The 25,229-nt window shown below is 37.4% G+C and overlaps 1 protein-coding gene across 1 annotated transcript in view; it reads left to right on the top strand.

Moving 5' to 3' along the window:
* pll (serine/threonine-protein kinase pelle) overlaps window positions 1-24,017 on the top strand; it is a 34,775-nt gene extending 10,758 nt beyond the window's left edge. The window contains exons 7-12 of the mRNA XM_071598789.1: window positions 3,644-3,762; window positions 9,140-9,329; window positions 12,887-12,949; window positions 15,391-15,667; window positions 19,257-19,813; window positions 22,881-24,017. Coding sequence (XP_071454890.1) covers window positions 3,644-3,762; window positions 9,140-9,329; window positions 12,887-12,949; window positions 15,391-15,667; window positions 19,257-19,813; window positions 22,881-23,144 — 1,470 coding nt within the window. The 3' untranslated portion in view covers window positions 23,145-24,017. The remainder of the gene's footprint in view (window positions 1-3,643; window positions 3,763-9,139; window positions 9,330-12,886; window positions 12,950-15,390; window positions 15,668-19,256; window positions 19,814-22,880) is intronic.
* Window positions 24,018-25,229: the final 1,212 nt, after the last annotated feature.

Genomic DNA, 25,229 nt, shown 5'->3' with positions numbered 1-25,229 from the left:
AATTTTTAGCATTCTATGATTGTATTTTTTGGTATCATACAACTTTATAACTGAATAGAGATTCAGTAAATCCTAAATAACAAACCCAAGAGATTAAGATAAACATTTTTAAACCATCGAGATTTCAAGGATCTCCGAATGATCAAGGGATCATCATCCTCCTCCTCCCCAACAGCACTGGAGCTGAACAAAACAGTTATCCTGTCCTTGGCCATCTTCCCACCTTTGTATGCCTCATTTCTGAAGGGAAATGATTTTGTAGGTATGCACCTAAATATCTCATTGACAATTTAAAAAGTCACAAGCATAATATTCCTCCAGTAGACTCGGAATTCATAATTTCCAATCTTCCATGTCCTTTTAATTAACCTCACCTCCCCTATCAGGCACAACTCCAAAGTAAAATGTTATGGCAATACCTAAAACATTCAGGTCCCCTATTGCTGGCCATAAAGCTCTCTTAGTTCAACTCTCAGTCACCTGAAGGACCTACTCTTGGAGCATGGATCCTCCTACCAGTAACTTCTTTGTATGTGAGGACTTTTCACTACTTGTGCACAAAGTCATTATCTTCCCCTACCTTCAATTCCCTTAAATCTTATTGAGTTGCATGCTACCTTTTTTGAAATTTTAGTAGTTCTAACCGCAACAGCATTTAGAAAAATTAATTTCAACAATAATCCTTGTCGTATCCAAGCACAGCACATCATCTTTCATTAATTCTATTGTTTTAGCACATGAAAATCTTCCTTATAGATTATATTAAACTGTATACCATCAAGTGTGTAGCAAACCTAAGTGTAGCTAAGCTCTTGTGATGTTGCCATGCTGAATCTGCCTTGAAACACACATAAGGAAATCCCATGCCATTAGCAGTATCTACCTGCTGAGCTACGAGTTTCATTCTCTGACAGTCCGTGTGCATGTAGACTTTTATGCCCCCCTTTTCCCTTTAACTTATTGTTTGATCTAAATTAGGCCTTCAAATGTAAGGACTGTTTAAAAAGAATGATGACCAAGAACGTTGCAAGACCCTACTCTCCCCCAATTCCAGCCTTAAAATTTTAGTAGTTGCCTACTCCCTCTTCAAGCAGGAAAGCCACTGACTATGGGCCCAAGGAATAATGTGACTATTGAAAGGAGAGGAAATTTACATTTCTTATATGGAAAATGTATTGTCAGTTCTAGAAAAAAAGAGACTACTTGCTGAGGTGGCCATTGAGGCAGGTTTCACTGTGTACAATCAGGATGGCCATAGAATATGAAAATCAAACAATAAATTCAAATTATTGTGAGAATATTGCTATTGGTGTAAGCAGCATAATTGAAAAGGGAAGTAAAGAAATTGTTCTATTGTTTCAGGCTTCACTTCGTGGAAGTATTTAATATCCATTACTAAAAAGGAAAGAAAGACTCGTACTTTTCCACAGATTATGTCAAACCACATATCATTTACCTGTATTCTATATTTTCTAATAGTGTTTTCTGATCTTCCTTTGCCTATTATCAACAAGACCAATATTCTGAAATAGCAAAATTGACTAGGGTCAACTAAAATGTGGCAACTCTTTTACCTTAAATTTTCATGCACACATAATACTAAAGCATGTTTTCAGCTCTATAAATTATGGATTTTCAATTTGACCTGGAGTTCCTTTTCATGTGAAGCCATCTTCTAGGATTACTCTGATATTGCTAATTTTTTTGGTAATACTTTTTCAAACTGTTCTTGTTACAGGCTAAATGCTTGAAAGGTCTTTGTTCTGCTCTGTAAGGTGTACTTTATTTCCCGACCCTTAGGATTTGCTGTAATTCTTCAGGTTAGAATTTATGAAAAATAATTAGATCGAACAGAAAAGATCAAAGTATTTGATGTTAACAATGAATACCAGGGATATTGAATTGTTGCATTAGAAAATTTGCGGCTACATCAATGTTTATTCATCTTAGAATCCCAGAAATTCGTCCTCACTGAACCAGAACGCCTTTCAGCTGCCGGGTTTCCATGTTGTGAATTGTAATTCATGAATTCAAGTTTAAATGCAATGTTGTATAATATTTTTCTCTCTTATGATCCCATGAGGTTATTCTCATGTTAACTTTTTATGCCATGCTTAGTTTCTGTTCTTATTTTAATATTATGGAAACCATGCATGGGGGCAGCCCAGTTGCAGAGGGGTGACAGCCCTGTTAGCCCAACGTGTGTTAAGTTTTGTAGCAGCACCATCTGTGAGGTGAAATTAAATGCTCTACATTGTATAATACATTTACGATTTAATTTGGGAATTTTTTGAGGAAGTACTTTCAATGAAATATTAAAACTCTTAACACTTTCAGGCTTCACTTCGTGGAATTGTTTGATGTCCATATTAAGAGAGTTTTCAATTTTCCACCGACTTTATTTCACAGTACAATGCATTTCACCGACTTGCAGCATTATCAGGTTGGTCTAACATGTTGTACTATGAAATAAAGTGTCTGTGGGAAATTATAAACTCTTAAAATGGTTATGAAAACTGTTGAATTCAGTGGTTTTCGGCTCAACTTGGTGGAACTTCATGATGAAAAGTAAATAATAACAACTTTTTAAGTTCTGCTGATTTTTATTTTTTTAAACTACCAATTTCGTCGAATAGTCCACATCAACAGGTACAAGATCCAGGACTTTTAGACATTGATATATGCATGGATGTGGTGGGAGGGGGTTTTTGGGTGGATGGGAGGTGTGGTGTGGAGGGGAGGGGGGGAGAACTTGGGAGAGAGGGAGGATAGTGACCAACCAAGAAAGGACGGGGGGGTGAGTGGAAGAGGGCATAGGTGAAGTATAGAGCGGCAGCCCCAGGAGGTAGAGTTCACTCTCTGCAGGGGGTTGATGGTGGTACCAGGTAGGGGAGTGGTGAATAGGAAATGAGAGGGGGGCGAGCCATTTGGGAAAAATTACTGGGTGTGAGGGACATCAAGGAGAGGGTATGCAAGGGAAACATTAACCAGGAATCCATTTCCAATGTTTTCCGATATCTCCAGTTGTTCTAAGACGTCCATTCTCTGGCCCTTGCTTTCATTATGGAGGACTTCCGGGGTAAAATCACCTGTGTGTCCTTCTCTCCACATGTATGGGTATTTGGCAAAGAAGCCCTCCCACCACATCCATGCATATATGAATGTCCAAAAGTCCTGTGTATTCTACTTGATGGTGTCGACTATTCAGCAAAACTGGTTGTTTTTTAAAATAAAAATCACTGGAACTTACAAACGTTGTTATTTTTCACTTTTCATGAAAGCTCTGTTGTTGACTATTGACTCAAAACAGTTATATTATTAAAATTTGTGATAAAGGTAACCATTTTCTATGTCTAATGTGGGCAAAAATTCTTATTAGTTAGTATTTTCTCCATGAATCGACTTGTGCTTATAGGTTGAAGTTATACCAGTGTACCCCCGTCCCATAAGTCGCAGGCTGATTTTAGAGCATATATTGGAGTAAACAAGTGAGTCTTATGGGCCGGGAAATGTGGTATGTCTCATCTAGATACTATAGCTTAGCATATCTCCATGTGTTTTACATGGTATTTAATGTGTTATGCTATGATGTTTTATAAACATGAATATTTCTAAGTGATGTGTAACTTTATTATTCTAACAGAATGGCACTGCTCCTTTGCCGTGGTTGCAAAGGCACAACATAGCTAGGGGAGCAGCTCGGGGGCTTCAGTTTCTTCACACTATCAAAGAGAAACCTCTCATCCATGGTGACATTAAAAGGTTGGTAGCAGCTCAGTGCCTTTAGCATTTAATGCTGATCATTTCTTGCGGTGAACTGCATATATATAAAGAAGGGAAAAATAGGTATGTTTGAATGGAATGAAAGGAGGTAGAAAATACACAAGCCAAAATGAAGAATTGTTCATCTCATAATATAAACACAAATATCAGGTTGGCCTAATTTTGAATTTTTAGAATTTTAAAGTTACATGGTAACCAGCCATCTTGAATCTTTGAAAATTGGGAAAGGGATAACGTTTGAAAAAAATGAGCAGTGTAACCTCAGTTTTAGAAATTAATTTTATTTTACTGGAAAATAAATAATGTACAATTTAGAAGAAAACATGACATGTATTTTCTTCACTTGAGCTCGATATGGATGACTAATGCAGCAATTTTTGTTAACTAGTGGCTTTCAATGTTTAATGTAATCTGCAAGAAGGTAAATAAATACATGTATGCATCCATCTCATCATCCTTGCACATTGAAGGAGCATTCTTTCAGTTGTCTGGGTCAACCGAGTTCTTCATATCTGTGTTATCATTCGATCTTATTTATTAAAGGAGAGATCTTAGAAGACCAATGTAGCTGTGGAAATATTTTTTTTAACTTTCCATAGCTTTTTGTTGAATGCAATCATCAATTATTTCTGTTTTGTGGCTTTATTGGATTTTCCTGAGCCTTCAAATTTAGAGAGAGAGGAGATAAACATACATCTTTGAAAAATCACAACAAATTAATACTGAGAAATTGTAATCGGCTCTTCTAATTTCTGTCTAAGTCTTCTTAAAAAAGTTCTCCCCTTTCCTTGCTTCCCAAGGGTAATGAATTTGGTTCATCTGATTCTTTGTCCCTTTCAAATTTCCTTTCCTCAGTTCCTGTTGTGAAATTTTGAATCCCTGAACTTTTGTAAATCAATGTAAGATCTCATTTTCTTTTCTTCTATCTTTGCTGAAATTTACTGATTGTGATTTTCCTTGTCATTTGGAAGAAGTCATTTCAGATAATGATGCTGCATTTATCCCTTCATGTGATCTTGGTTGAAGATAATTTTTTCCCTGTAATAAAGTGTAAAATTATAATTATGCCCTTGTGAAGTGGCTTCACCCTTGATATGCATTTTAAAAGTAACATCACACATAACATTAGGCATACACGTTGTCATTTACTTGAAGCTGCCCGTACTTATAACCACAAAAATGTATGGACTCACCCTCTGAAGAGCCATGTGTATTTTTCCACAACAATAATCATGCGTACAATTTTCTTATTCCTTTCCATCCATTTCACTTTCCCATCCTCAATAGCCACGTTTCTTGCCAATTTTCCGTGGATAGGTGGCTGCAAAGGCATGCATCTACGACCTGGGTGGGGTTGCTATTTAAAGTTTGATTGCTCATGTTAAAAAGACTGTTTGAGGAAGGCAATGGAAATCACCTCACCCAATCCTTCCATGGCACAATGAGGGACACAGGCATGTGTGGGGTGGTGTTATATAGATTTTATTTTTATTCAATAGTTTTAATCGTTCAGTGACTAGCATTATATTTTCTCAGTTCATTTACTGCATTGTTAAGTGAATAATCTTTCATAAGTCTCTCATTTATTATATTTTCTCAATTTCAGTCGTAAAATTGGGGGAGGAATCATAACCTAACCCATAATCATCTCACCAACCAATGGATATCATCCCTTCCGTAAATGAATCAAACAAATCTTAATATATTTGAGTTATAAATGTCACCTCGGAGTAGAGTGATGGTAAATAATTATCCCGTGTTGGTAAAGAGTTTTTTCTTCCTCGTAGTTCACCGCATGTGCAATAGTTGATTTCCTTCAAGTTGCACTTGGGACCAGCTCAAGGTTTGCTCATGTTCAAGTCACTTCAGGGACACCACATCCAAGCCCAATTTCAGTGAAAGGTGTCCGTGATGTGCTATAAATATCATGTTGGTCTAGGAGATGTAGTGTATTGCTCCTAAGTGATCTAGCTCTTAATGCCATTCCACTTCATAAACACAAGGCAAGCAAAAAAAAGTACTTAGTGGGTACAGTAGCGCAGTGGGGTTGAACGTTTGGTTGCTTATTGAAGGGTCTCAGTTCTAACCCAACTGACCTAGAACACCCTCCACTTCACCCAGGATGCATGATATTTGGAGCATCAGAGTTTTCTCCAATGCCAGGGGGGAAGTATCCAGTATCCTGTATTCCACTCACTGCTAGAAAAGTGTCACCCTAAGAGCAGACCCTGTCAGGAGCCAAAACAACAGTAGGAGTTACCTCTGTAATTTTAAAGGGGTGCTGAGCAAGTAGGGACAGAACTCAGAAAGCTATTTATTGGAATCCAAGTGCTCGGGAGAAAAATGATTTCATGTTCATCATGAAAATTTGGATAAGTTGAGGAATGGGAATCTAGAAAATGGGTGATCACACCATTGAAGGTATAGACAAGGCTGGTCTCTTGCCTACACTATCAACTCAATCTAAGGGCTATATACCATGCAAACTTAATGACATTACTTTAATTCCTGATATAAGATTTTAATCTAAGGGCTATATACCATGCAAACTTAATGACATTACTTTAATTCCTGATATAAGATTTTAATCTAAGATATTGCAATTAACTTCATTGTATTTTACGTATTGTAACTAATTCCATGACCATTAGGATAGTTTGATAACAAAAATATTCATGGAGATATATGGGGCTGCTACCCCAAACTACATTTTGTAGGTTTGATATGGGCAGAAGAATTAACTTTGTTGTAATTGAAGGAGAAAACCACTTCAAGAAAAGTTGTTTTAGAAAGTAAATGGATAAGGGAAGAGAGTAGTGATTGAGGGCAGAGACAAAGGAGTGAATGGATTTTGCTCTCTTTGATCAGGAAATTGAAATCTTGTTGATGAATCAGAGGAGTTAGATGAGTGGTTTTCAAGGGGTGATTGGAAAGGAATAATGCCTCAAGATGACTGAATGGATGGGCTAAATGTGCTTCCCATGGCTTAGCCTTTGATTTAGATGTGGAATTGGTTATTGAAGGTTAAGAAATTGTGGGTGAGGATGAAATGGGAAAGATAAATGAGAAGCCTGCCCTAGGGTTGAGTGGGGTCAGTCATTTTGAAAAGAAGTGGAGGGTGGAGAGGCCTTTGGCATGCAGCGTCGCAGTGTTTAGGGAGATGATGTCATGGGTGGTCATGGTGATCGGTATATCTAGGGGAAGGGAAGTTGAGTTCATGGGTCCCAGGAAATGGTGAGTATCTTTAATGAAGGAAGGGAGGGTATTGGTTGAAAGTACTGCGCGGATTATTGTTAAGTTACCTAACAATGTCGCAGGGAAAGTAGTGCTCTTTCATGTAGAGACAGATGAAGCTTTTAGTCTATTAAGTTTCATTTTATAGTTCATACGGAAAAATATGAGCAAGCAGTGAGGGCCAATTGGGAAAACATCCAATGGGTGGAATAAATGTTCACTGGTGCATGATTTTTTTCTTCACATAGTTGAGTACCATGGCATTATGATAATGTTTGATGTAAGAATATTTGTATTAACTAATATTAATGGGCAATTCATCTTGAATTCAGTCAAGAATTTACCTCAACTTTTTTGATAGCTTAAATTACGTGTGTGAGGAATATAGAAGCCTTTAAATCTTTGAGCTGGAGGTGAATGCTGAAGACTAAATGGGCAGATATGTTGAGAAGTGAAGAATTAGAAATATATATAGAAACAACACATAAATAGAAAAGGAAAAGAGCATGCCAAGGAAAAGAAGAACCAGATGAATTGGACATGCCTTGAAACAATTTATTTGTGGAGAATTAATGGAAGGGAAAACAGATGGAAAGGTCTGACAACAAGGAAGGCCCTAGGAAAAAATACATTGGCCAAATAAAAAGGGATATAGGACAGCAGAACTAACACAGAGAAGAAGAATGGAGAGCTGCTGTCAATCACTCTTCAGATTGAAGACCAGAAGATGTTGGAATTTGCTGCTCACAAATAGAATTTAAGGGGACCTTAAAAATGTCAATTTGTATCTCCTAACATGGGTTTTTGGTGTATTGTGGTTCAAACTTTATGCTTCAGACAAATGATTGTTGTCCCAACTTTTTAGTCATAAATCTTCATCACCTTGCTTACGGTTGTTCCATCAATTTGCAGTCATCTGTATGCACCCTCATTTGAGACACTGGGCATTTGGTGTACAACTGAACTGTTGCATGATTAAAAGTCCCTTGCGCATTCCCACCCTAGAAGCACCAAGATTATAGTTTGAGCATGAGCAAACCAAAGAGTAAATCATTTATTTTTGATAGTGTGAATGTCATGAAAAACCATCACCCAGTCATGAATGCATCAGAACCAAATTGTGTTTTGCAAATTAAGTTGTTTTAATTGAGTATTGCCTCATGTAATTAGTATTTAAGAATATATATTTTTCTTTATACACTCATTGAAGCATATGTCAAGAAATGAGTTTAATAGAACTGGAATTAAATATTCATGATTTTTATTTTCGAACACTTTTTTTGGTAATATATGTACCTGATGGAATATTTTCATACAAATGGTAATTTGTATGACACTTGGTAAGCATCTTGAGTATTTGCATGGACCTAATGGAATGCGATGCGGGTTTTTCATTTTTTGTGCAATATTACCTAATTTTATGCATCATAGTGTTGTTTAAATTAATCAAAGTAAAAGCTTTATAATTATTAATTGCATGAACATTGGCACTAAAAGCAGTTGGTCCAGTATTTTTCTAAATGAACTGTGGAGTAGTTTAGGTAGAATATTTGGCTAATGGACTCAGTGTTCCTGGTTCAACTCAGGATGATATTTCTGAACACCCCTGCCAAACTCCCGGGTGGTGTGAATTTCTGAATACCAGAACTTAGTGAAAAAACATTTACTGGCTGGAAGATTTTGAAGGGAGTGCACATCCTTGCTTGGCCCAATTTCTTTTCTTAATTTCACCAATGGCGTGCATTAGTTCAAGCCTACCCGATGACATTTTGTGCAGTGTTTGCTTGCTGTCAATTATGTGTTTAGTGGGAGGGATACATATGGTCTGTACAAGTGGCTACTACCATTGTGTAATGATTTAATATTCAAATCTTTTTAAATTCATGTCTTGGAGGATTTTTTTCCATGCCAATATATGGTGATTTGCTGCTGTTTCATTGGCATTAGTCTTTTGTTCAAGTTAAACAAACAATTCAGACCTGCAGTAGACTGCTACACCAATTAAATAATTTTATTGCATCATGGATCTGCCCCAGACATCCATGGAAGACCTCTTGTCTTTTACGGCACCACTCCATTCTATGTGTGGTAGTACAGTAATTTGTTTCCTTTTCTATTTCAGTGCCAACATATTACTTGATCAAAATTTTGAAGCGCGCATTGGTGATTTTGGTCTAGCTCGTGAGGGTCCTAACAACCAGTACACTCACATCAAAGTGAGCAGAGTACATGGCACAAGGCCTTACCTCCCAGATGAGTTTTTAAGATCCAAACAAATCTCTTCCAAAGTGGATACTTATAGTTTTGGAATTGTAAGTAACATTGACTGGTGTTTATCTAATATTGATATCAAAGCTAGTCTCTGACCATTTAAAGCATATGTTTTGTTAAAATGAAACCATTTTTCATTCTAAAAATAGTATATAGTTTCAGCATCCAATCTTTCTTGTGATGGTAATTCTGTGAAACCCTTGTTGAAGCATTTTCTGAAATACTTCTGTATTTTCCCTTGTCGTATCTCTCTATGGTTGTATTTCTTTCCATCCTTTACATTCATTACAATGCATTTCGAGTGTAGTCCAATTCATATTATGCTGAGGAAGGAAATGAGTGGGATATGGAAATGTCCATCACTCCTTGGGACTTGCAGGCAAGTTTGCCTTACAGAATAGAGGATTAGTAAATTGTACACAAATCACCTACTTTCAATCGATGTTAAATTAATGCTTATCCTGAGGTCTTAGGTATTAACGCTTTGATTGCCAATGTCGCTGTGAGTGACATTCACAAGTTTTCCAGAAGTTCTAGCGCTGCTCCCACTGACTTTTTTCAATGGCCTACAAACATATGAAAATGGAATAATCCATGTTTTATTCTATTTATCTACCTTAGTTTACATTATGATATGGTTTTTTACATCAGTCTGAATTTTGAGTACCTTGAGGTGTGATGTGGTGGAAGTCAAACATAATGAATAACTGATTGTAGCACTTTTCCACTTGATATATCAAGTGGAAAAGTGCTACAATCAGTTATTCATTAGTCTAAATTTTGTATTTATATAAATGTTAATAAGGCAAAAGTTATGCAATTTCCCAGAACAACGAAGGCTACGCTTAACATTGAAATAGGAGGGCAAAAACTAGAGCAGGTGGAACAGTTAACGTATTTCGGAAGTGTTTTGGGCCAAAATGAGCAAAGTGGTATGGTGGTAAGGAGAAGAATTGCACTGGGCAAAGAGGCTTTCATAAGGAGGAGGGAGTTGATGATAGGAACGTTGAGTAAGGATGTTAAGAAACATGGTCACTGAGGCATGATGATAGAAGTAGATTGGAGACTTATGAAATGTGGATATGGAGAAGGATTGAGATGGTGGAATAGGCCGAAAGGAAAACAAATGAGGAAGTACTAGGTATGTTGGGTGAGGAGAGAGGATGGTTGTGAGAAATGCAGGCAGAAAGGCAGGAAAAATGAGTGAAGGGCATATTGATCAACAATGGGATGTTAAAGACTGTAATGGAGGAGAGAATATTGGGCAAACGAGGAAAGGGCAGGAACATGTTAGGGATGTTGGATGGGATGATGGAAGGAAGTACTGAGAGATGAAGAGGGACTTGATGTAGAGTAGGCTACTGGATTGTGTTTTCTTAAGAGTCACAAAATATTTATTTGGTAGTTTTGGCTATCGTGATTCCTGCAAACCTTTTTTTATTAGGTATAGAATCATGACTGTATTTTGTTTGTATATCTTTAAGGCTCTGATTCATGTGAAAGTTAATCTAGAAACTTAACAATTAAGATCCAACCTCCATAACTATTCCACAAGAGGTAAATGGAATCTAAATACTACTTATTGTAGATTGTCATCAACTTACAACACATTTCACAATATGAACATACGACTGTATAACTATCTGCCTACTCAGTTGAAATCAGATGGTATCCAGAGTTTCAAGAATAGGGTATGTACCTGGTTACTTGCTCACCCACTATACTCATTGGATGAATTCTTTTGTGACAATTTTCATCACATTTAAGAAAGTATGTTTATATGTTAAATAATACTTATATTGACGACATTTAATATGGTTGTACCATTTTTAAAATGAATAAAGTATTATTATTATTATCCAAAACCTACCTTAACCGGTAGATTACTTAATAATAATAATAATATGCTTATTCATATTCCACTGGCTGGGTGCTTCTACTCAGTATTACAAATGCACAGTCACTCCAATCTCCATTTGAGCTTTGTTGTCATGCTATTTCGTATGAAAAAAGATTCATAACATTTGGTGTCATCCTTACAGTGATTGGGTGGTTATAAACTCCATCCTCAGACTCACCTACCCTCCCCTACTTTCTCTCCCTCTGTACTACTCTCTCTTCTATGCGCATAATAGCCCTTGGGTTATTTATGATGGTGCTCAGAAAAGTTCTCGGCCTTGTTCACAGATTGCCTCACTACTTGTATGATTTTTATTCTCTCATGTTGGCGCTACTGTGAGTAGCTGCCATATGAAATTGCAAGCCCTTCCAATTGGCAGTTTGCTGTAGGCAGTTGTTTGAATCAGTTGTGGTGTGTCTTGATGGAAGTAGAAAAAATTATTTTCAGCAAGCCAGTGATTAAATTCTTTGTAAAAGAAGGTTTAATGCTGACTGATATTCATTCAAGGACTATGAATGTTTGCTCCTTCTCCTTCAATTTCCACTGTGAAGAAATGGATAGGCTGTTAAAATGTGGCCGTGAAAGCCTCCAAGATGATCCATGTGAAGGATATCCAAAAAGTGCAACGGTCACTGGCAATCCTAGTAAGAGGGCATAATATGATTTGGGAAGATTATCTTGCAAAGGTCCGTGAAACTGCTAATACTTGCAGGGATATCAAAAGAATGCATCACTTACATTTTGCGCAGGAGGAATTTTACATGACAAAGCTTTGCATGAGATATGTGGTACACATTCTAACTGTGGATCAAAAATGAATTTAGATGACACTTTCCAAACAGTATATAGCACGCTTTATGAAAATTATTTTCTGCGCCGATATGCGACAATGGATGAAACATGGACTCGCCATTACACACTAGAATCAAAACAACAATCAATGCAGTAGCCAGTTCTTCAGCTCCAAAGAAGGCAAAGACGATGCCATCGGAGGGAAAGGTCATGGCATTGATATTTTGGGATGCTAAAGGAATTCCGTTGATCCACCATGTTGAACAAGGGAAAGCAATAACTGGAGAGTACTATTCTAACCTTCTAACTAAACTGGATGCAAAAGTTCATGAAAGCAGACATGGCTTGCTGAGGAAAGAACTTTTTTCCATCAGAACAATGCTCCTGCCCACAAAAGTGCCTTAGCGATAAGAAAATTGAGGGACTTGAACTATGAAGTGCTGGAACATCCACCCTATTCCCCAGATTTGGGTTCCTCAGACTTGCACCTCTTCCAAAAAATCATGAGTTTTCTCAGTGGGAAATGCTTTTCATCCAATCAAAAAGCGATTGTGGCTGTAGGCGAGTGCTTTGCAGCACTTCTGGAAGAACACTACAGAGATGGGATAAAGGTACTGGAACATCACTAGATGAAATGTATTAATATCAAAGGCAATTATGTTGAATAATACAACTTTTTTGAAAATATTAATTGTCATTTCCATATCAGGCCGAGAACTTTTCGAATCACCGTCATAAATAAGCAATTGAGTAAAAATATCATTTAATCATTTCACAATTATGCCCGTACATTAGCTTCTGTTTTATTTGGGAAAAATGAAATGTGTTTATTCATGTTTTTGTTTACATGTTAAAATTTTTATACGTTCTATATAAAATTATTTTCTTTTTTTTTTAATGGTGTAGGTTCTGTTTGAACTGGCCACTGGACTCCGAGCATATGATGAAGCAAGAGCAAGGAAGTTTTTGGTATTAAAATTTAATACATCATAAAAGTAGCATAACATATTGTTAAATGAATGTATTTTGAGACATCATTATCAATTAAATGCAGATAATAAGTAAGTATTTAAGTTCTGAAGGTGGAGAAATCTCCCTCAAAATGCCAATCTGGGCATTGGATTGGAATCTCTTTAGAATTAAGGCATTATTCAGCTCACACCTGACTGAAAAATCATTTTCAATCAGCCTTGCCTTTAATTCTGGCTGAAGCAGAATTTATGAAAAAAGAGAGACAAACTTGTATCAGAATGTGGAGCACCAAGGAAAACTCGAGGACAGTTGGGTGGATAGTGGATACCTTTATTGTGCTTGAGAATTCATAAAAACTTATTCATTCTCTATTTAAGTATTTTGCTTAAAATTAGAAAGTTTTAAATCCAAAGTTAGAATTGGTTATTAAGTGGCAGAATTGCAGATGATTTTATATTTTGTATATATTATAAATTAAGTTAAGCAACCCTGTGATGAGTTTAAAAATTGAGGTCCTCTGCATACCTATTTCTGGAGTATTGAATGATGTAGCTAGGATCATTATAAAGCTTTCGTCATTCTAAGAAACAATATTTTGATTTAAATTAATGAAGAATGTGGCATAATAATGTAATGCATTAAGTTAACATAAAATGAAGTTGAATCATGCTGAATGTGGCATCTGAAAGAAGTGGGTCCACTCCCATTAGGTCAGCAACATACTATGTTGCAACTCATTAGTTGGTGATATGAGGGTGGTCCCAGAAGTGCTCAACCCAGCAAAGAAAATACTAACATTTTGGAAAAACATGTATTTATTTTTCAGCATAATCTCTATTCAGCACCATACACTTTGCCCAACGGTGTTTAATGAGTTCAATACCCTTTTTATACTAAGAACTGTCCTGCTCTTAAAAATAGCCATTGACTGTCGAGATCAATTCTTCACGCTTGGAAAATCTTTGAGCACCGAGCCATTTTTTCAAGTTTGCAAACAGAAAATAATCCGAGGGGGCTAAATCTGGAAAATAGGGTGCATGAGGTAGCAATTCAAACTTTAATTTATGAATTTTGGCCATTGCAATAACGGATATGTGAGCTGGTGCATTGTCTTGATGAAACAACACTTTCTTCTTAGCCAAATGCAGCCGCTTTTGCTTGATTTCTTTGCTCAAACATTGCAATATGTTCACATACTACTCGCCATTGATATTTTTTTCCTTTTTCAAGATAGTCAATGAAAATTATCCCATGTGCATCCCAAAAACCGACACCATGACCTTGCCTGCTGATGAAACGGACTCTGCCTTATTTGGAGTTGATTCTCCCTTTCGAATCCATTGTTTTGATTGTTCTTTTGTCTCGGGTATGAAGTAATGGACCCATGTTCATCCATAGCTATGACACAGTGCAAAAATTCTGCTTTGTCACTTTGAAACTTTGCTTAACTCTCAATTGAAACATCTTCACGAAACTGGTTTTGCTCAAATGTGAGCAAGCATGGCACCCATCTTGCACACAGCTTTCTCATGTCCAAATTTTCTGTCAATATGCGATGTACCACACTCTTTGAAATGCCTACTATGTCTGCTACTTTGCGAACTTTCAGTCGACAATCATTCAGTATCACTTTGTGGATTTTCTTCACCGTTTCTGGAGTCACCTCATATGGTCGACCAATACGCCGCTCATCTTGATAGCTCGTACAGCCTTGTTTAAACTCTGCTACCTCATATTTTACTGTTGTAAATGAAGGAGCACTCACCCCGAGTAGAATTCAGTTAAGCTTTTATTTTCGGTTGGGCTGAGGCCTTTCAAATAAAAGTATTGTATCACATAACAATGACCAATTTTCTCCATTTTCACAAATTCACTGAAAATGTTCGCTATTGATGGCTGCCAAAGAAATACTAAACAACTTAGCGTTTTTACATTGTTTAAACATATGCTTTATAGATTGCGTACTTTGTAATATAGTGATATTTTTAAAACAACTACTGCCATCTCTAGGTCAGGCTGGGTACCTATGGGACCTCCCTCGTATTTTGTGATACTATCTGTGAAAAGTAATCCTATGATATGATAAAATGTATTAAATTCAAGAATTTAATGAAGGCCTTAAAACCACTTGGGGAATTTTTTGGAAAACTGGACTCTCATAGCCGATTTTTAAAGTGTATTATCATTTTTTCGTAAAATTACCACCCACTGTACTTAGTAAAGTAATTTTTGCAATTGGTGCATTCAGAGGAGTTTTGCACAGCCGAGTTTGGTCTTTTTTCTGCCCTTAATGCACATTTTTCATTGATTTCCTTACGTTAAGTTTGGCCAGAGCTCCAATAAAAGGTGTTGAATTCTTAAATTATGACTTATAGGTTTTTAGAGACAAGTTCAATATGAAAATCACCAACAAAGCCTCCATTCATATGATTTTGCAGAAGGACTATGTGGAGTTCTGTATTGAGGAGGGCACAGAAATGTCTCTGATAGACAGAAGGCTGGAGGGAGCAGGGACTGATTGGGTTGGAGCTGAAGGTGGCATTGCTGCCTGTCCCAATCCAGAGTTCAACTTTGGCAATTCCATCTTTGTGGATCTCCTGAGGCTTGGGAAGTTGTGTGTGAAGAGGAGACCAGGGGAACGCCCCGAGATGGTTCTAGTCTTGCAGGAGCTGGATGGCATTGCTGCCAGGAGGGAGGTTGCTTGTCGAGCTCAGAGTAAGTGTAGTACTTCAGTTGTCAATCAGAATTTCCTGAATGCTTGTCTATAAAAATATAATCTTATCAAGCATACATTGGTTGATACACAGGGAAGAACCAATGTTGTATTAAGCAGGTTTCATATTTCTTTTATCTTTGAACAAGGCAAGCCATTGCAAATGAGTCGAGTACCTTTAAAAAGTATGGAAATTGGCAAGTTCAGTGATAATTTTGTAAAAAATGTCAAGGATGTTGTAAGACTAAATAAATTCAGATCTGCAAGTTTCAGCACCAAGGTCTCGCAAATTATTAGCACTCCAACATACATTGTTTGCTTGGATCAAGAATATGAAATTTGGGAAATAGATGTCAGAACTAGCAGACTCAAGGACTTCTTCTTCTCATGGACAAAACAGGATAATCACTGAAGGCTATAGATAGAAAAAATTCCACTTGCCACCCACAGCATCTAGTTGTACTGAATGGCGTGCAATTTCAATAATCTTATGTGTTTTGAAGTCAAAACCCTTCCTGCATGTCCACATAGGAATGCCATTAAAGTTCTTGGTGCCTGTCTTGCTTGCCCCACTATGTTTGTTTTCATCTCTCCCTGTTGGGGGGCTGCCTGCCTGCTGCAGTGTATCACATCCCCTATCTGCGTTTCTGGGGCAGGAGTCTATAAGTTCCATATGGTAGTAGAGTGTCCCCTCCTTGCATTTGAATTCTAATTTCCAGGTTATGGGATAGATTTTTGCTAAATTTGTTTGTGAATGTGTATACTGGTTAATGGTACATTTATTTGCATACATGTTGGTTGAGAAGGCTTGCGCATGAATATATATGTACACCTCTTTGGTTGTGGGTTTGCCTGAGTGTGTTGGTTTTGTATTTCTCTTTATTTGCATTTAACTTTATTCCAGAGCTGCAAAATATCTCATAACCCTTCCCCCAAGTGCCTTTCAATTTCTTTTTCAGCAGAAGTTCTAAGACGAGGTATTTTTTAAGTCATAATGTGGCTATAAAATGACCACATCCCACTTACTGTGTGTGTGGTCTTGCAATCTAACATTGGAAGCTATGATGAGGACTATGAGAGAATTTTATTGTTGCATGCACACTGAAGCATTCCAAATAAAGAAGCATTGAAAAAGGATAAATTGTTCCAAAAAGCCTACTTACCAGCCAACTCATTCCATCAGGGCATGCTCCCCTCAGGCTTGTAACCTCCTGGATCAGTTGAGTCATGACTTGCAGCAAAAACGTAGAACTCTGAAATGCACTTCCTTTCAACCTTGGGTCAAAGAGAGTCACAACGGTATGCACTTTATTTCCCTCCACTGATGAGTATCAGAAATAAAGTGCTGTCACAAGGCCATTCTTCACACCTTGTGACTAGAAGAGGCTGAAGAAGGTTTCCTACCATGTAGTACCTTATAAACTTTCATCAAAACTGGAGTGCACAGCTGGTGTGGTGAAATAGTTTCATATCTCCCTAGACATGCTTGCAGTATTTTCCATTGCTCTTGATTGGAATTATGATTGAAATTTTCAAATATTGAAAAGGTTCCAGTTATTCACATGCCAACAGTGTGCCAAACATTAAAATCAGCAGATTGCTAGTCCGTACTAGTTTCTTTTAACTGCATCTCCATGGCCAGATTTTCTTGCTTTTTCATGGTATGCCTTGTTGCTCTATCACGGCTTTATTGCTCTTACTCAGTTTTGATTTCTACCATGCCTATTGATTCTGGTCACTATTGTCATATTGGAAAGTCGAGATGAAAGCTGTAACTTTTCATTATCGGAGAGAGTGAGAATTACTTGGATTTTCAAGGATTTGGATTAGAGGTGGAATTCTGGGGGTTTGAGAATTTAAACTAAGTTGAAATATTTGATGGGTTCAAAGATTCAACAGTCCCATTCCAACTGAAAATGTGTCATAATCTTTGCTATCTTTAACACTTGTTTGGCCTATTTCATTAACCAAACTGTAATGCAAAATTTGAGAAATATATTTACCTGTAAGCTCTTGACTTGGTGGCATTCCATCTTACGTGTGGAAAGACATTAAGTTTTGGAAAAATTTCATTGCTTATGTTTTAGTGCAAAGTACGAGGGTCATCCGGAAAGTAGTACCCGTTCGTGCCGCATGAAGTGCTGACGACGCGAGTAGCCGCTGGACGAGGTCAGATAGCTTCAGTGGCTTGTCTGCCTTCTCTGAGCCAAGTTGCGTGACGCTAGCATTGCCTGTGTTGTTTCTGTGATTGTTTACAATGTTTAAAAAAATTGAGAACGCCGCCAGTTGTGAAGTGAGGGCAGTGATTAAATTCCTCAATGCAAGAAACGTTCGCCCATGTGATATTCATCGCCAATTAAAGAAGGTGTATGGAGACAATGTAATGGACGAGTCGTCTGTTCGGCGGTGGTGTCGCAACTTCAACATGGGGAGGGGGAACACACACGACGATGAGCGTTCGGAGAGACCGTCTGTCATTACAGACCAACTGGTGAGCTCAGTTGACGAATTCGTGAGGAACGATCGGCGCGTCACAATTGATGACATCTGTGAGCATTTTCCCAATGTTTCTCGAACAATTGTTCATGAAATTGTTAAACACCATCTGCATTATGCAAAAATTTGTGCAAGATGGGTCCCTCGCGTATCTCAATGAGCTGGCGGCGAAGGACTATGCAGCAGGAATACAGAAACTTGTCACACGTTATGACAAATGCCTTAATTTGCTTGGAGATTATGTTGAGAAGTAGTTTAAAGTATCCTCTTTCAAATAAAATTTTTTATGTTAGTTAATATTTACTTTTGTGTCTTTATTTCACGAACGGGTACTACTTTCCGGATGACCCTCGTATGTTTCAGTGATTACCTGATGATGTTGCCTTGCAATAAAACCATGATCGTGAAAAATAAAATTCTAGTGGAATTAGCCAAGTTAGTCTTCCTTCATTTACACCGAACATATTTCAATGTTGAAGCATCAAATGACCTTGTACAATGACGTATGGAGATGATGCTGAAACATTGAAACATGTCTCTTGTTAATGCTGTTAAGTTCTACCCAGTAGTAATATATTTTTTCATGTATTTTGTTGTGGCAGTATGATTGGTCAAGTTTCTTAATCAGGAAAGTGGTATTAATTTCAGCCTTTCCCCAACAATTCAATTTGATGTATTAACCTAATGGCTACATGTAAATTTGTGGGCAGTTTTTAAACCTCTGTATCTAGTTTTGAGCATCTGCTCATGGTACCTGACAAGCTTGTAAACCAGGGAATAAGTAAATGAAATGGTATTCCAGCAGTCCTAATGGAAATCCTGGGAAATTGTTTGTGATTCTTACGGTTATGAAAGAGCGATAGCCAAAACTTCATTGTTTAACACTGCATACCTATCTTAACGTGCAAGTGCCTAGCACTTGACTACACCAACCATTTCCACAATGTCTTCTGTCAGTCTTAAGAGAAACTCATTTTAATGTCCAAGAAAATTGAATATTATTGATTATATCTGTAAAATGATCTCTGTGAGCATATGTTGATTTTTTTTGAGGATATGCATTAACTCGTGCATGTTTTTCTTTTTCATTGGCAGAGCTTATGAGATTAAACAGTCTAACTCCATCAAATCCATATGAGAGGCAGTATTTTCATGATCAGTGGTTGAGGATGTCTCCCCGGCCAATGTCTCCACAGAGGGCATCTTCACCAACAGGGCAATCTCCGAATCCTGGTGTGTCAGTGGTGCCTCCACCTCCTCCTCATCCAGCCTCGGCCACCTCGACTGCTTCGACTGTACCCAGCCCGCAAATATTCTTGCACAACAATCCACCACGTTTTTCAATTAACCCACAGGGAGCCATTGCACAGTATAGGCAGTGGCATAACCCAAATAATAACCCCATGGTAGCCCCTAACGTCCTGTTAGCACCCAGAATTCCTTCCGTGCATGTCCATCCTCCCTCGCCAATACCCCTGGAGGAAGCCCTCCAATTCCATAAAGGTGCTAACAATGGGCAGGAGGGGAGCAAGGGGTCACAATTATCGCATGGAGTTCAATCCTCAACAACTGTGCCATATTCTGAAGAGTTTCTGCCGGCCACCATTCCAGGACAAGGGAGTGACAGCATTGCTGAGGCTTTAACAGGCAGGGTAAGGAGACACATCTTTATAGCTTTGGTCTATTTGAAAGGTTAAGCAATAGTTTATTTCAATGCTCATATATAAACTGGCAAATGTCACATAGATGTTCTTCGAACAGAGGCGTTCACAAGCGGGTAGTAAATTTGGCAAATTTTAATTTGTGCACTATGAGTGAAATATGACAGAAGAAAAATTATTTTACCAAGAATTATATTTTCGGTCCATCTACTAAAATCATGAATTTAATTGAGATTTACATCGGAGTGAACAATCCCATTCTTTGTCTGTTTTAATACATCAATTTCATTGCATTCTCAGACTGTTTATTCACTTCATATTCCCTCAAGTCCTTACTCAACGTGCTTCTATTTACTTTGTTTAATGCCTTCTCAATGTGTGGATCAAATACGTTTCCTGGGTGCACCAGTGGTCTCTTTTCTTCATTGCCAACTTTTAATGCTCTTTCTCTCCTTCTTATTGGTTGAAGTGCCACATGCTCAAAGTGATGTATTACATCAGTAGCAAAAGGGCCTGAATTATGAATAATAAGAATAATTATTTCACTGCAGTATAAAATATGCTATAAGAAATAATGTCTATAAAAAAATACATCATTTGGACAATTTTGTTCTTTATTCGTTTTTCTTAACCCTAGAGCAGTTGTGTTGGGGATGTTATCTACCACCACGGCCTCATCTGGTTTCAATTCCCTTAAAGTCCTCTCTATCTTGCTGTCAATTATGCCTCTACCTTAAGTCATCCTTATCTACATTATATTCTCTTTCTGTATCGAAGCTTGCTGACCCTTAGTCTTAACCATATAAATAAATGAAAGGACTAACTTTGTAGTTCCACACGAAAACGATTTATTCACACGACCCGGGTTTCGAAGTAAAACTTCATCATCAGGTAGTTTTACTTCGAAGCCCGGGTCGTGTGAATAAATCGTTTTCGTGTGGAACTACAAAGTTAGTCCTTTCATTTATTTATAATGAATCGGTTCCATAAAGTTACGCCAGAAACCATTAATTATCTTAACCATATAGTTTCTTTTCCAAGATTATTCGGGTCTCCCACCGGGTCCATGTTCGTAGGTTTGCCGACGTTTCGATGGCCGAGTCGTCCATCGTCTTCAGGGCATCATGGACATGGACCCGGTGGGAGACCGGAATAATCTTGGAAAACATTATTCGCCGGGAAAGCACCAGATCATTCTCCATATAGTTTCTTTATTTATTCCTTCCATCCATCTGGAATTTTTTGTTTCAGTTAATAGTTTTTCTGTTTTATCTTTGATAGCATTCACAGATTTTCCATGTTCACTATTTGGCAGTGCTTTCACCTTTCTGCACAGTGCACCAATGTCGCCCTTCCTTTGTAAACTTTCCATATTTTCACTCTGTGTCTTTCATCACACTTCTATAATTGAATTATCATTGCAAGAAATCCCTATAAGTGCAATCTTGCTTAAAGAACACCTCAGATAGCATTAACTTGCATTTCATGCAAAAATATTGTGCCCAAGAATGACTCTCTTAGCGAGCAACATTTGGCATAACAAGTGACGAGGAGATGGGAATTCCCAGAGTGATTGCACCGGCTTTGTGATAAGCACAAGTTCCACTAGCATCGTAGTGTTGCTAGTGGTAGCACATTTGTCCAAAATTGTGTTCTGGCATGTTATTTGTGACTTTTTGTTCACAGTTTAATAGCATTTTATGAAGTTTTAAAAATGTCCCCAAAGAAAAAGCCGCAAGAAGACCATCAAAAGAGAATAAAAGTAACCTTGGAAAAGAAAAGTAAAATCATTCAAAAGCAAGAATGAGGTGTCAGCGTTGCAGATCTATCACGTATGTGCAGTCGTCGCAGATTTCCTGTAAATAGCATTTTAATTGTGACTCAGCAATTTGTCCAAAAAATGTATTTCTCAGCTAAGGATTTCACATTATTTCTTCTTAATAGCATGTTGACGTATGCTATTGAAATTTAATCGCAAGTAGAAGGAAATATATCACATTCAATAGGTCTTTTGCAGCATCCATGGTGAAGCATAGCTCATTCATTGGAATGGAACCCTCTTGTTTCAGACTGGGAAGATGAAGCAACATAAGGGAAGGAGGGAAGAAGTTGGACCCATGGATCATTTGATCTATACTTGTCTAAAGTAGAAAAATAGAAGGGTAAATGAAAATTCATATTTACCCTTAGAAAGGATTCCCTGTGCAATTGAAGCTGTTAAAGATCATTTATGTTGAATTGTTTCTCTAAAAATTAATTATATCATTATTTGTCGCTTAAGTGAACCACATTTCAGGTTTTAGGTAACTTACATACTGTGAGGAAAATTTTGATTGTGGCAAGTAAATATTATTGTGATAAGGGATTAAATTCCTTTTTAAAAATAGCATTAGCTCAATGCGTGAAACAATTCTGGTTTGATAGAATTTTTAGTGTAGAATTGGGAGATATAGCTATTTCAGTTGGTTTCATCTAGAGGTTTTCATGTTGTTTATTATTCCATGATTTACAGCAATTTTAAAAATAAAAGTTTGCGATTTTTAAGTATCCATTGCTAGTATAGACAATAAAGGAAAAACTTGATGGAAGCATAGAGCTATCATTTTGTAAAACTCAAGTTGCGGTTATTCAGATTGCCCTGCTTCACATGTAAAAACTATGCTCTCCTTGAAGGTTTGCAATCTGCAAAAAGTTCCTTCATATAAGTGTGAAAATTGAAGTCCCTTGAAATCAGTTAATGGGAGGTTTTACTGTGCTTGAAACTCAAATTTGTTAATGGAAGAAAAAGAGAAAAACCACTCATGGACTCTTAAGATTATTAAAAAGGTCTCGTTGAATTTAGCTATAACCCAAGCATGCTTTCAATATGCATTTAAGTTCAAAGGAGGAGGATTGAGATTCATGATGAAATATGGATCTCTTAGTTGTATACGAAGTCATTCCTAAGTCATAATTAATATCAATGATCTGCTACTCTTAGTGATAAGAATTTGAAATGATATCCTTTCATAAGTGAAGCAATTCATTTGTTGATGGTTATTTTTAATGCGTGATGCAGGTTGGCAGTGAGAATCCACATCCTGACCCTGGAATTAGTGATGAGGTCACTGTTTGTGCATCACAGCTCTTGCCTCGCATCTCACTGCTTGGGATTGAAGAAAGGAGCAGTCAAAGTGGTGAGGTGATGGGAGTAGCGATGTCCTCCCAAGACCATCCACCCTTAGAGGCATCAGAAAGTCAAGTTTCAGCTGAAAGATGTGATCCTAGGCCTTTGAAGGTAACTGCCTTGGATAAAACCACTAAAATATTTGATGATGATTGAAGGACATTGGGAAATTGGTTGACATATTTGTTCTTTAAGTGATATAATCTCTTGCGCTGTAGTGACAATGAAATAGATTATTCTTCACAATTTTTGTTTTAACAGAATGTGTTTCAGTGAGTTAAGAGTCATTTTCCAGAACGTATAATGAATGATGAAGATGCTGAATCTGAAACATTTTGTGCATGCAAAAAGTAGGTAGTGTAATCTATAATTTATTTACTTAAAAAAATGCTGTTCGTCCAAGTTTTGTTTCAAATGGTTGAACTTGTACCATATTAGCTTGTTTCTCTTGAAGATCCTTGTAACCAATGTCGCATACTGTGAATGGGATTGACTTCTTGTTGTACTGCCATGCTCTTCCACCCAATGAGGTGCAAACTGGATGTCACAGGGTATTAAGAATTGCTCCATAGCCATATATTTGGTATAGCTTTGGAGTTCTGGGTGTTTAGCAATTAGCACAGCCATACATGGGGAAACTTCGTGCATTTCAATTTGATAAGTGTTTAATATTTTGTAATTGATGATGTATTTGGGGGTAAATTTTTATATTCAACGTTGATATGTGAAGATTTTGTAACTGTTGCATGTGTCTACAAAACAATGGGTTGTGTAAAATAATTTTGAAGGATTATGCTGTGAATATATTTCATGAAAGTGAGCCAGTTCCAATTGGTTTAACATTTGTAGAAAGATGAGAGAATATCATGAATTCTTTATTTTTTATTCAGCTTATTTTGTAATTGTTATGAATGTAACCCTGATATCAATAACTGATTATGATAAAAATATTTCTTCCATGTTTTATATGAGAAATGTACAATATTTTTCTATGTGTGTTACTATATTGCATACCATGTATGACATGAGACACATCACATATAATAAAGTTGGATTTATGATGTACTGTTCCTTATTTTGATTTGCAAATACCTAGAATACCAATGTCAGGTTATTTTTACCTAATAGAGAAAAGTGATGAGCAGTTGATGGTTAGAACAAGCAAAGGCATACGAATCGAGAACTTTTATGCTCTGGCTGTCCATGAGGATTTTTTTTAATAGCATCCCTGAGTTATAATAAGTTGCCCTTCAATTGCCCTTTTCAATTACTTAGATCTGTTATGAACAGCAGCCCTGAAAGGCTGCCATTGCGGCAATAGGGATGCCCCCACTTGTGGGCAGACTTATTTTATAATGACAGGACCACTCGAGTCCTTGTATTTTTGTTTTCCAACAAACAGCAAGAAACTCATGTAATTAAGTAATGCCAATTAATAATATATGCCAATTAAGCATGATTATATTTTCACCCATGAGTTTACCCTTATTACGCAGAGAAGAACCCCCAGTGATGGGTGCGGCCCACCCCCAACCTCAGACCTGTGGGCATACCTCCATCACTGCCGATAGCTTGTGGCAGTAACGGAAAATGAAATGCAATTACGTATGTGGAATTAAATGGAAGGGGCCAATGTACGAGGGTAGGCTGAAAACTAATGCACACATGCTTGTAGATCACAAACAAAATGACTTTCAGAAGCACTCCTGGTGGCATGTGGAAGTAACATTCCCTCTCAACATGCATGTGCAGGTTTGAGGTCGTTTTATTCATCCAATGTATTTCGAGAAGCAGAATTATAGAGACGTGTTCTAGTGCTTTGTCAACGCGAGTCAAAGAGCGTGCTGTTATCGAATTTTTCACTGCTGAAAAAGTGACTCCTACCGAGATTCATCGTCGTTTAAAGGTTGTTTATGGTGAAGATGCTGTTGATAGGTCTACTGTAAATCGATGGGTAGTATAATTTCGTGGTTGTGAGGCTGGCAAAGCCATAATTGTTGATGAGACACGCAGCGGACGTCCCATCACTGCCACAGACGATAAGCATCGCCAACTCGACGAGAATTTGATTCAAAATGACCGTCGAGTCACTCAAAATCGTATCGCAAACCATGTTGGAATATCCTAGGAAGGAGTTCGTCGAGTTAAAGGCAGCCTGGCGCCAATAATCTTGCAACCTGACAACGCTCGTCCACACACCTCGCGCGCAACTGGAGAGGCTCTGTGAAACCTGAAATTTGA

This window comes from Hetaerina americana, unplaced genomic scaffold (genome assembly GCF_022747635.1).
Source record: "Hetaerina americana unplaced genomic scaffold, ioHetAmer1.1.p SCAF_10, whole genome shotgun sequence".
Lineage (NCBI taxonomy): Eukaryota > Metazoa > Arthropoda > Insecta > Odonata > Calopterygidae > Hetaerina > Hetaerina americana.
This window is presented reverse-complemented; position numbering and strand designations above follow the sequence as displayed.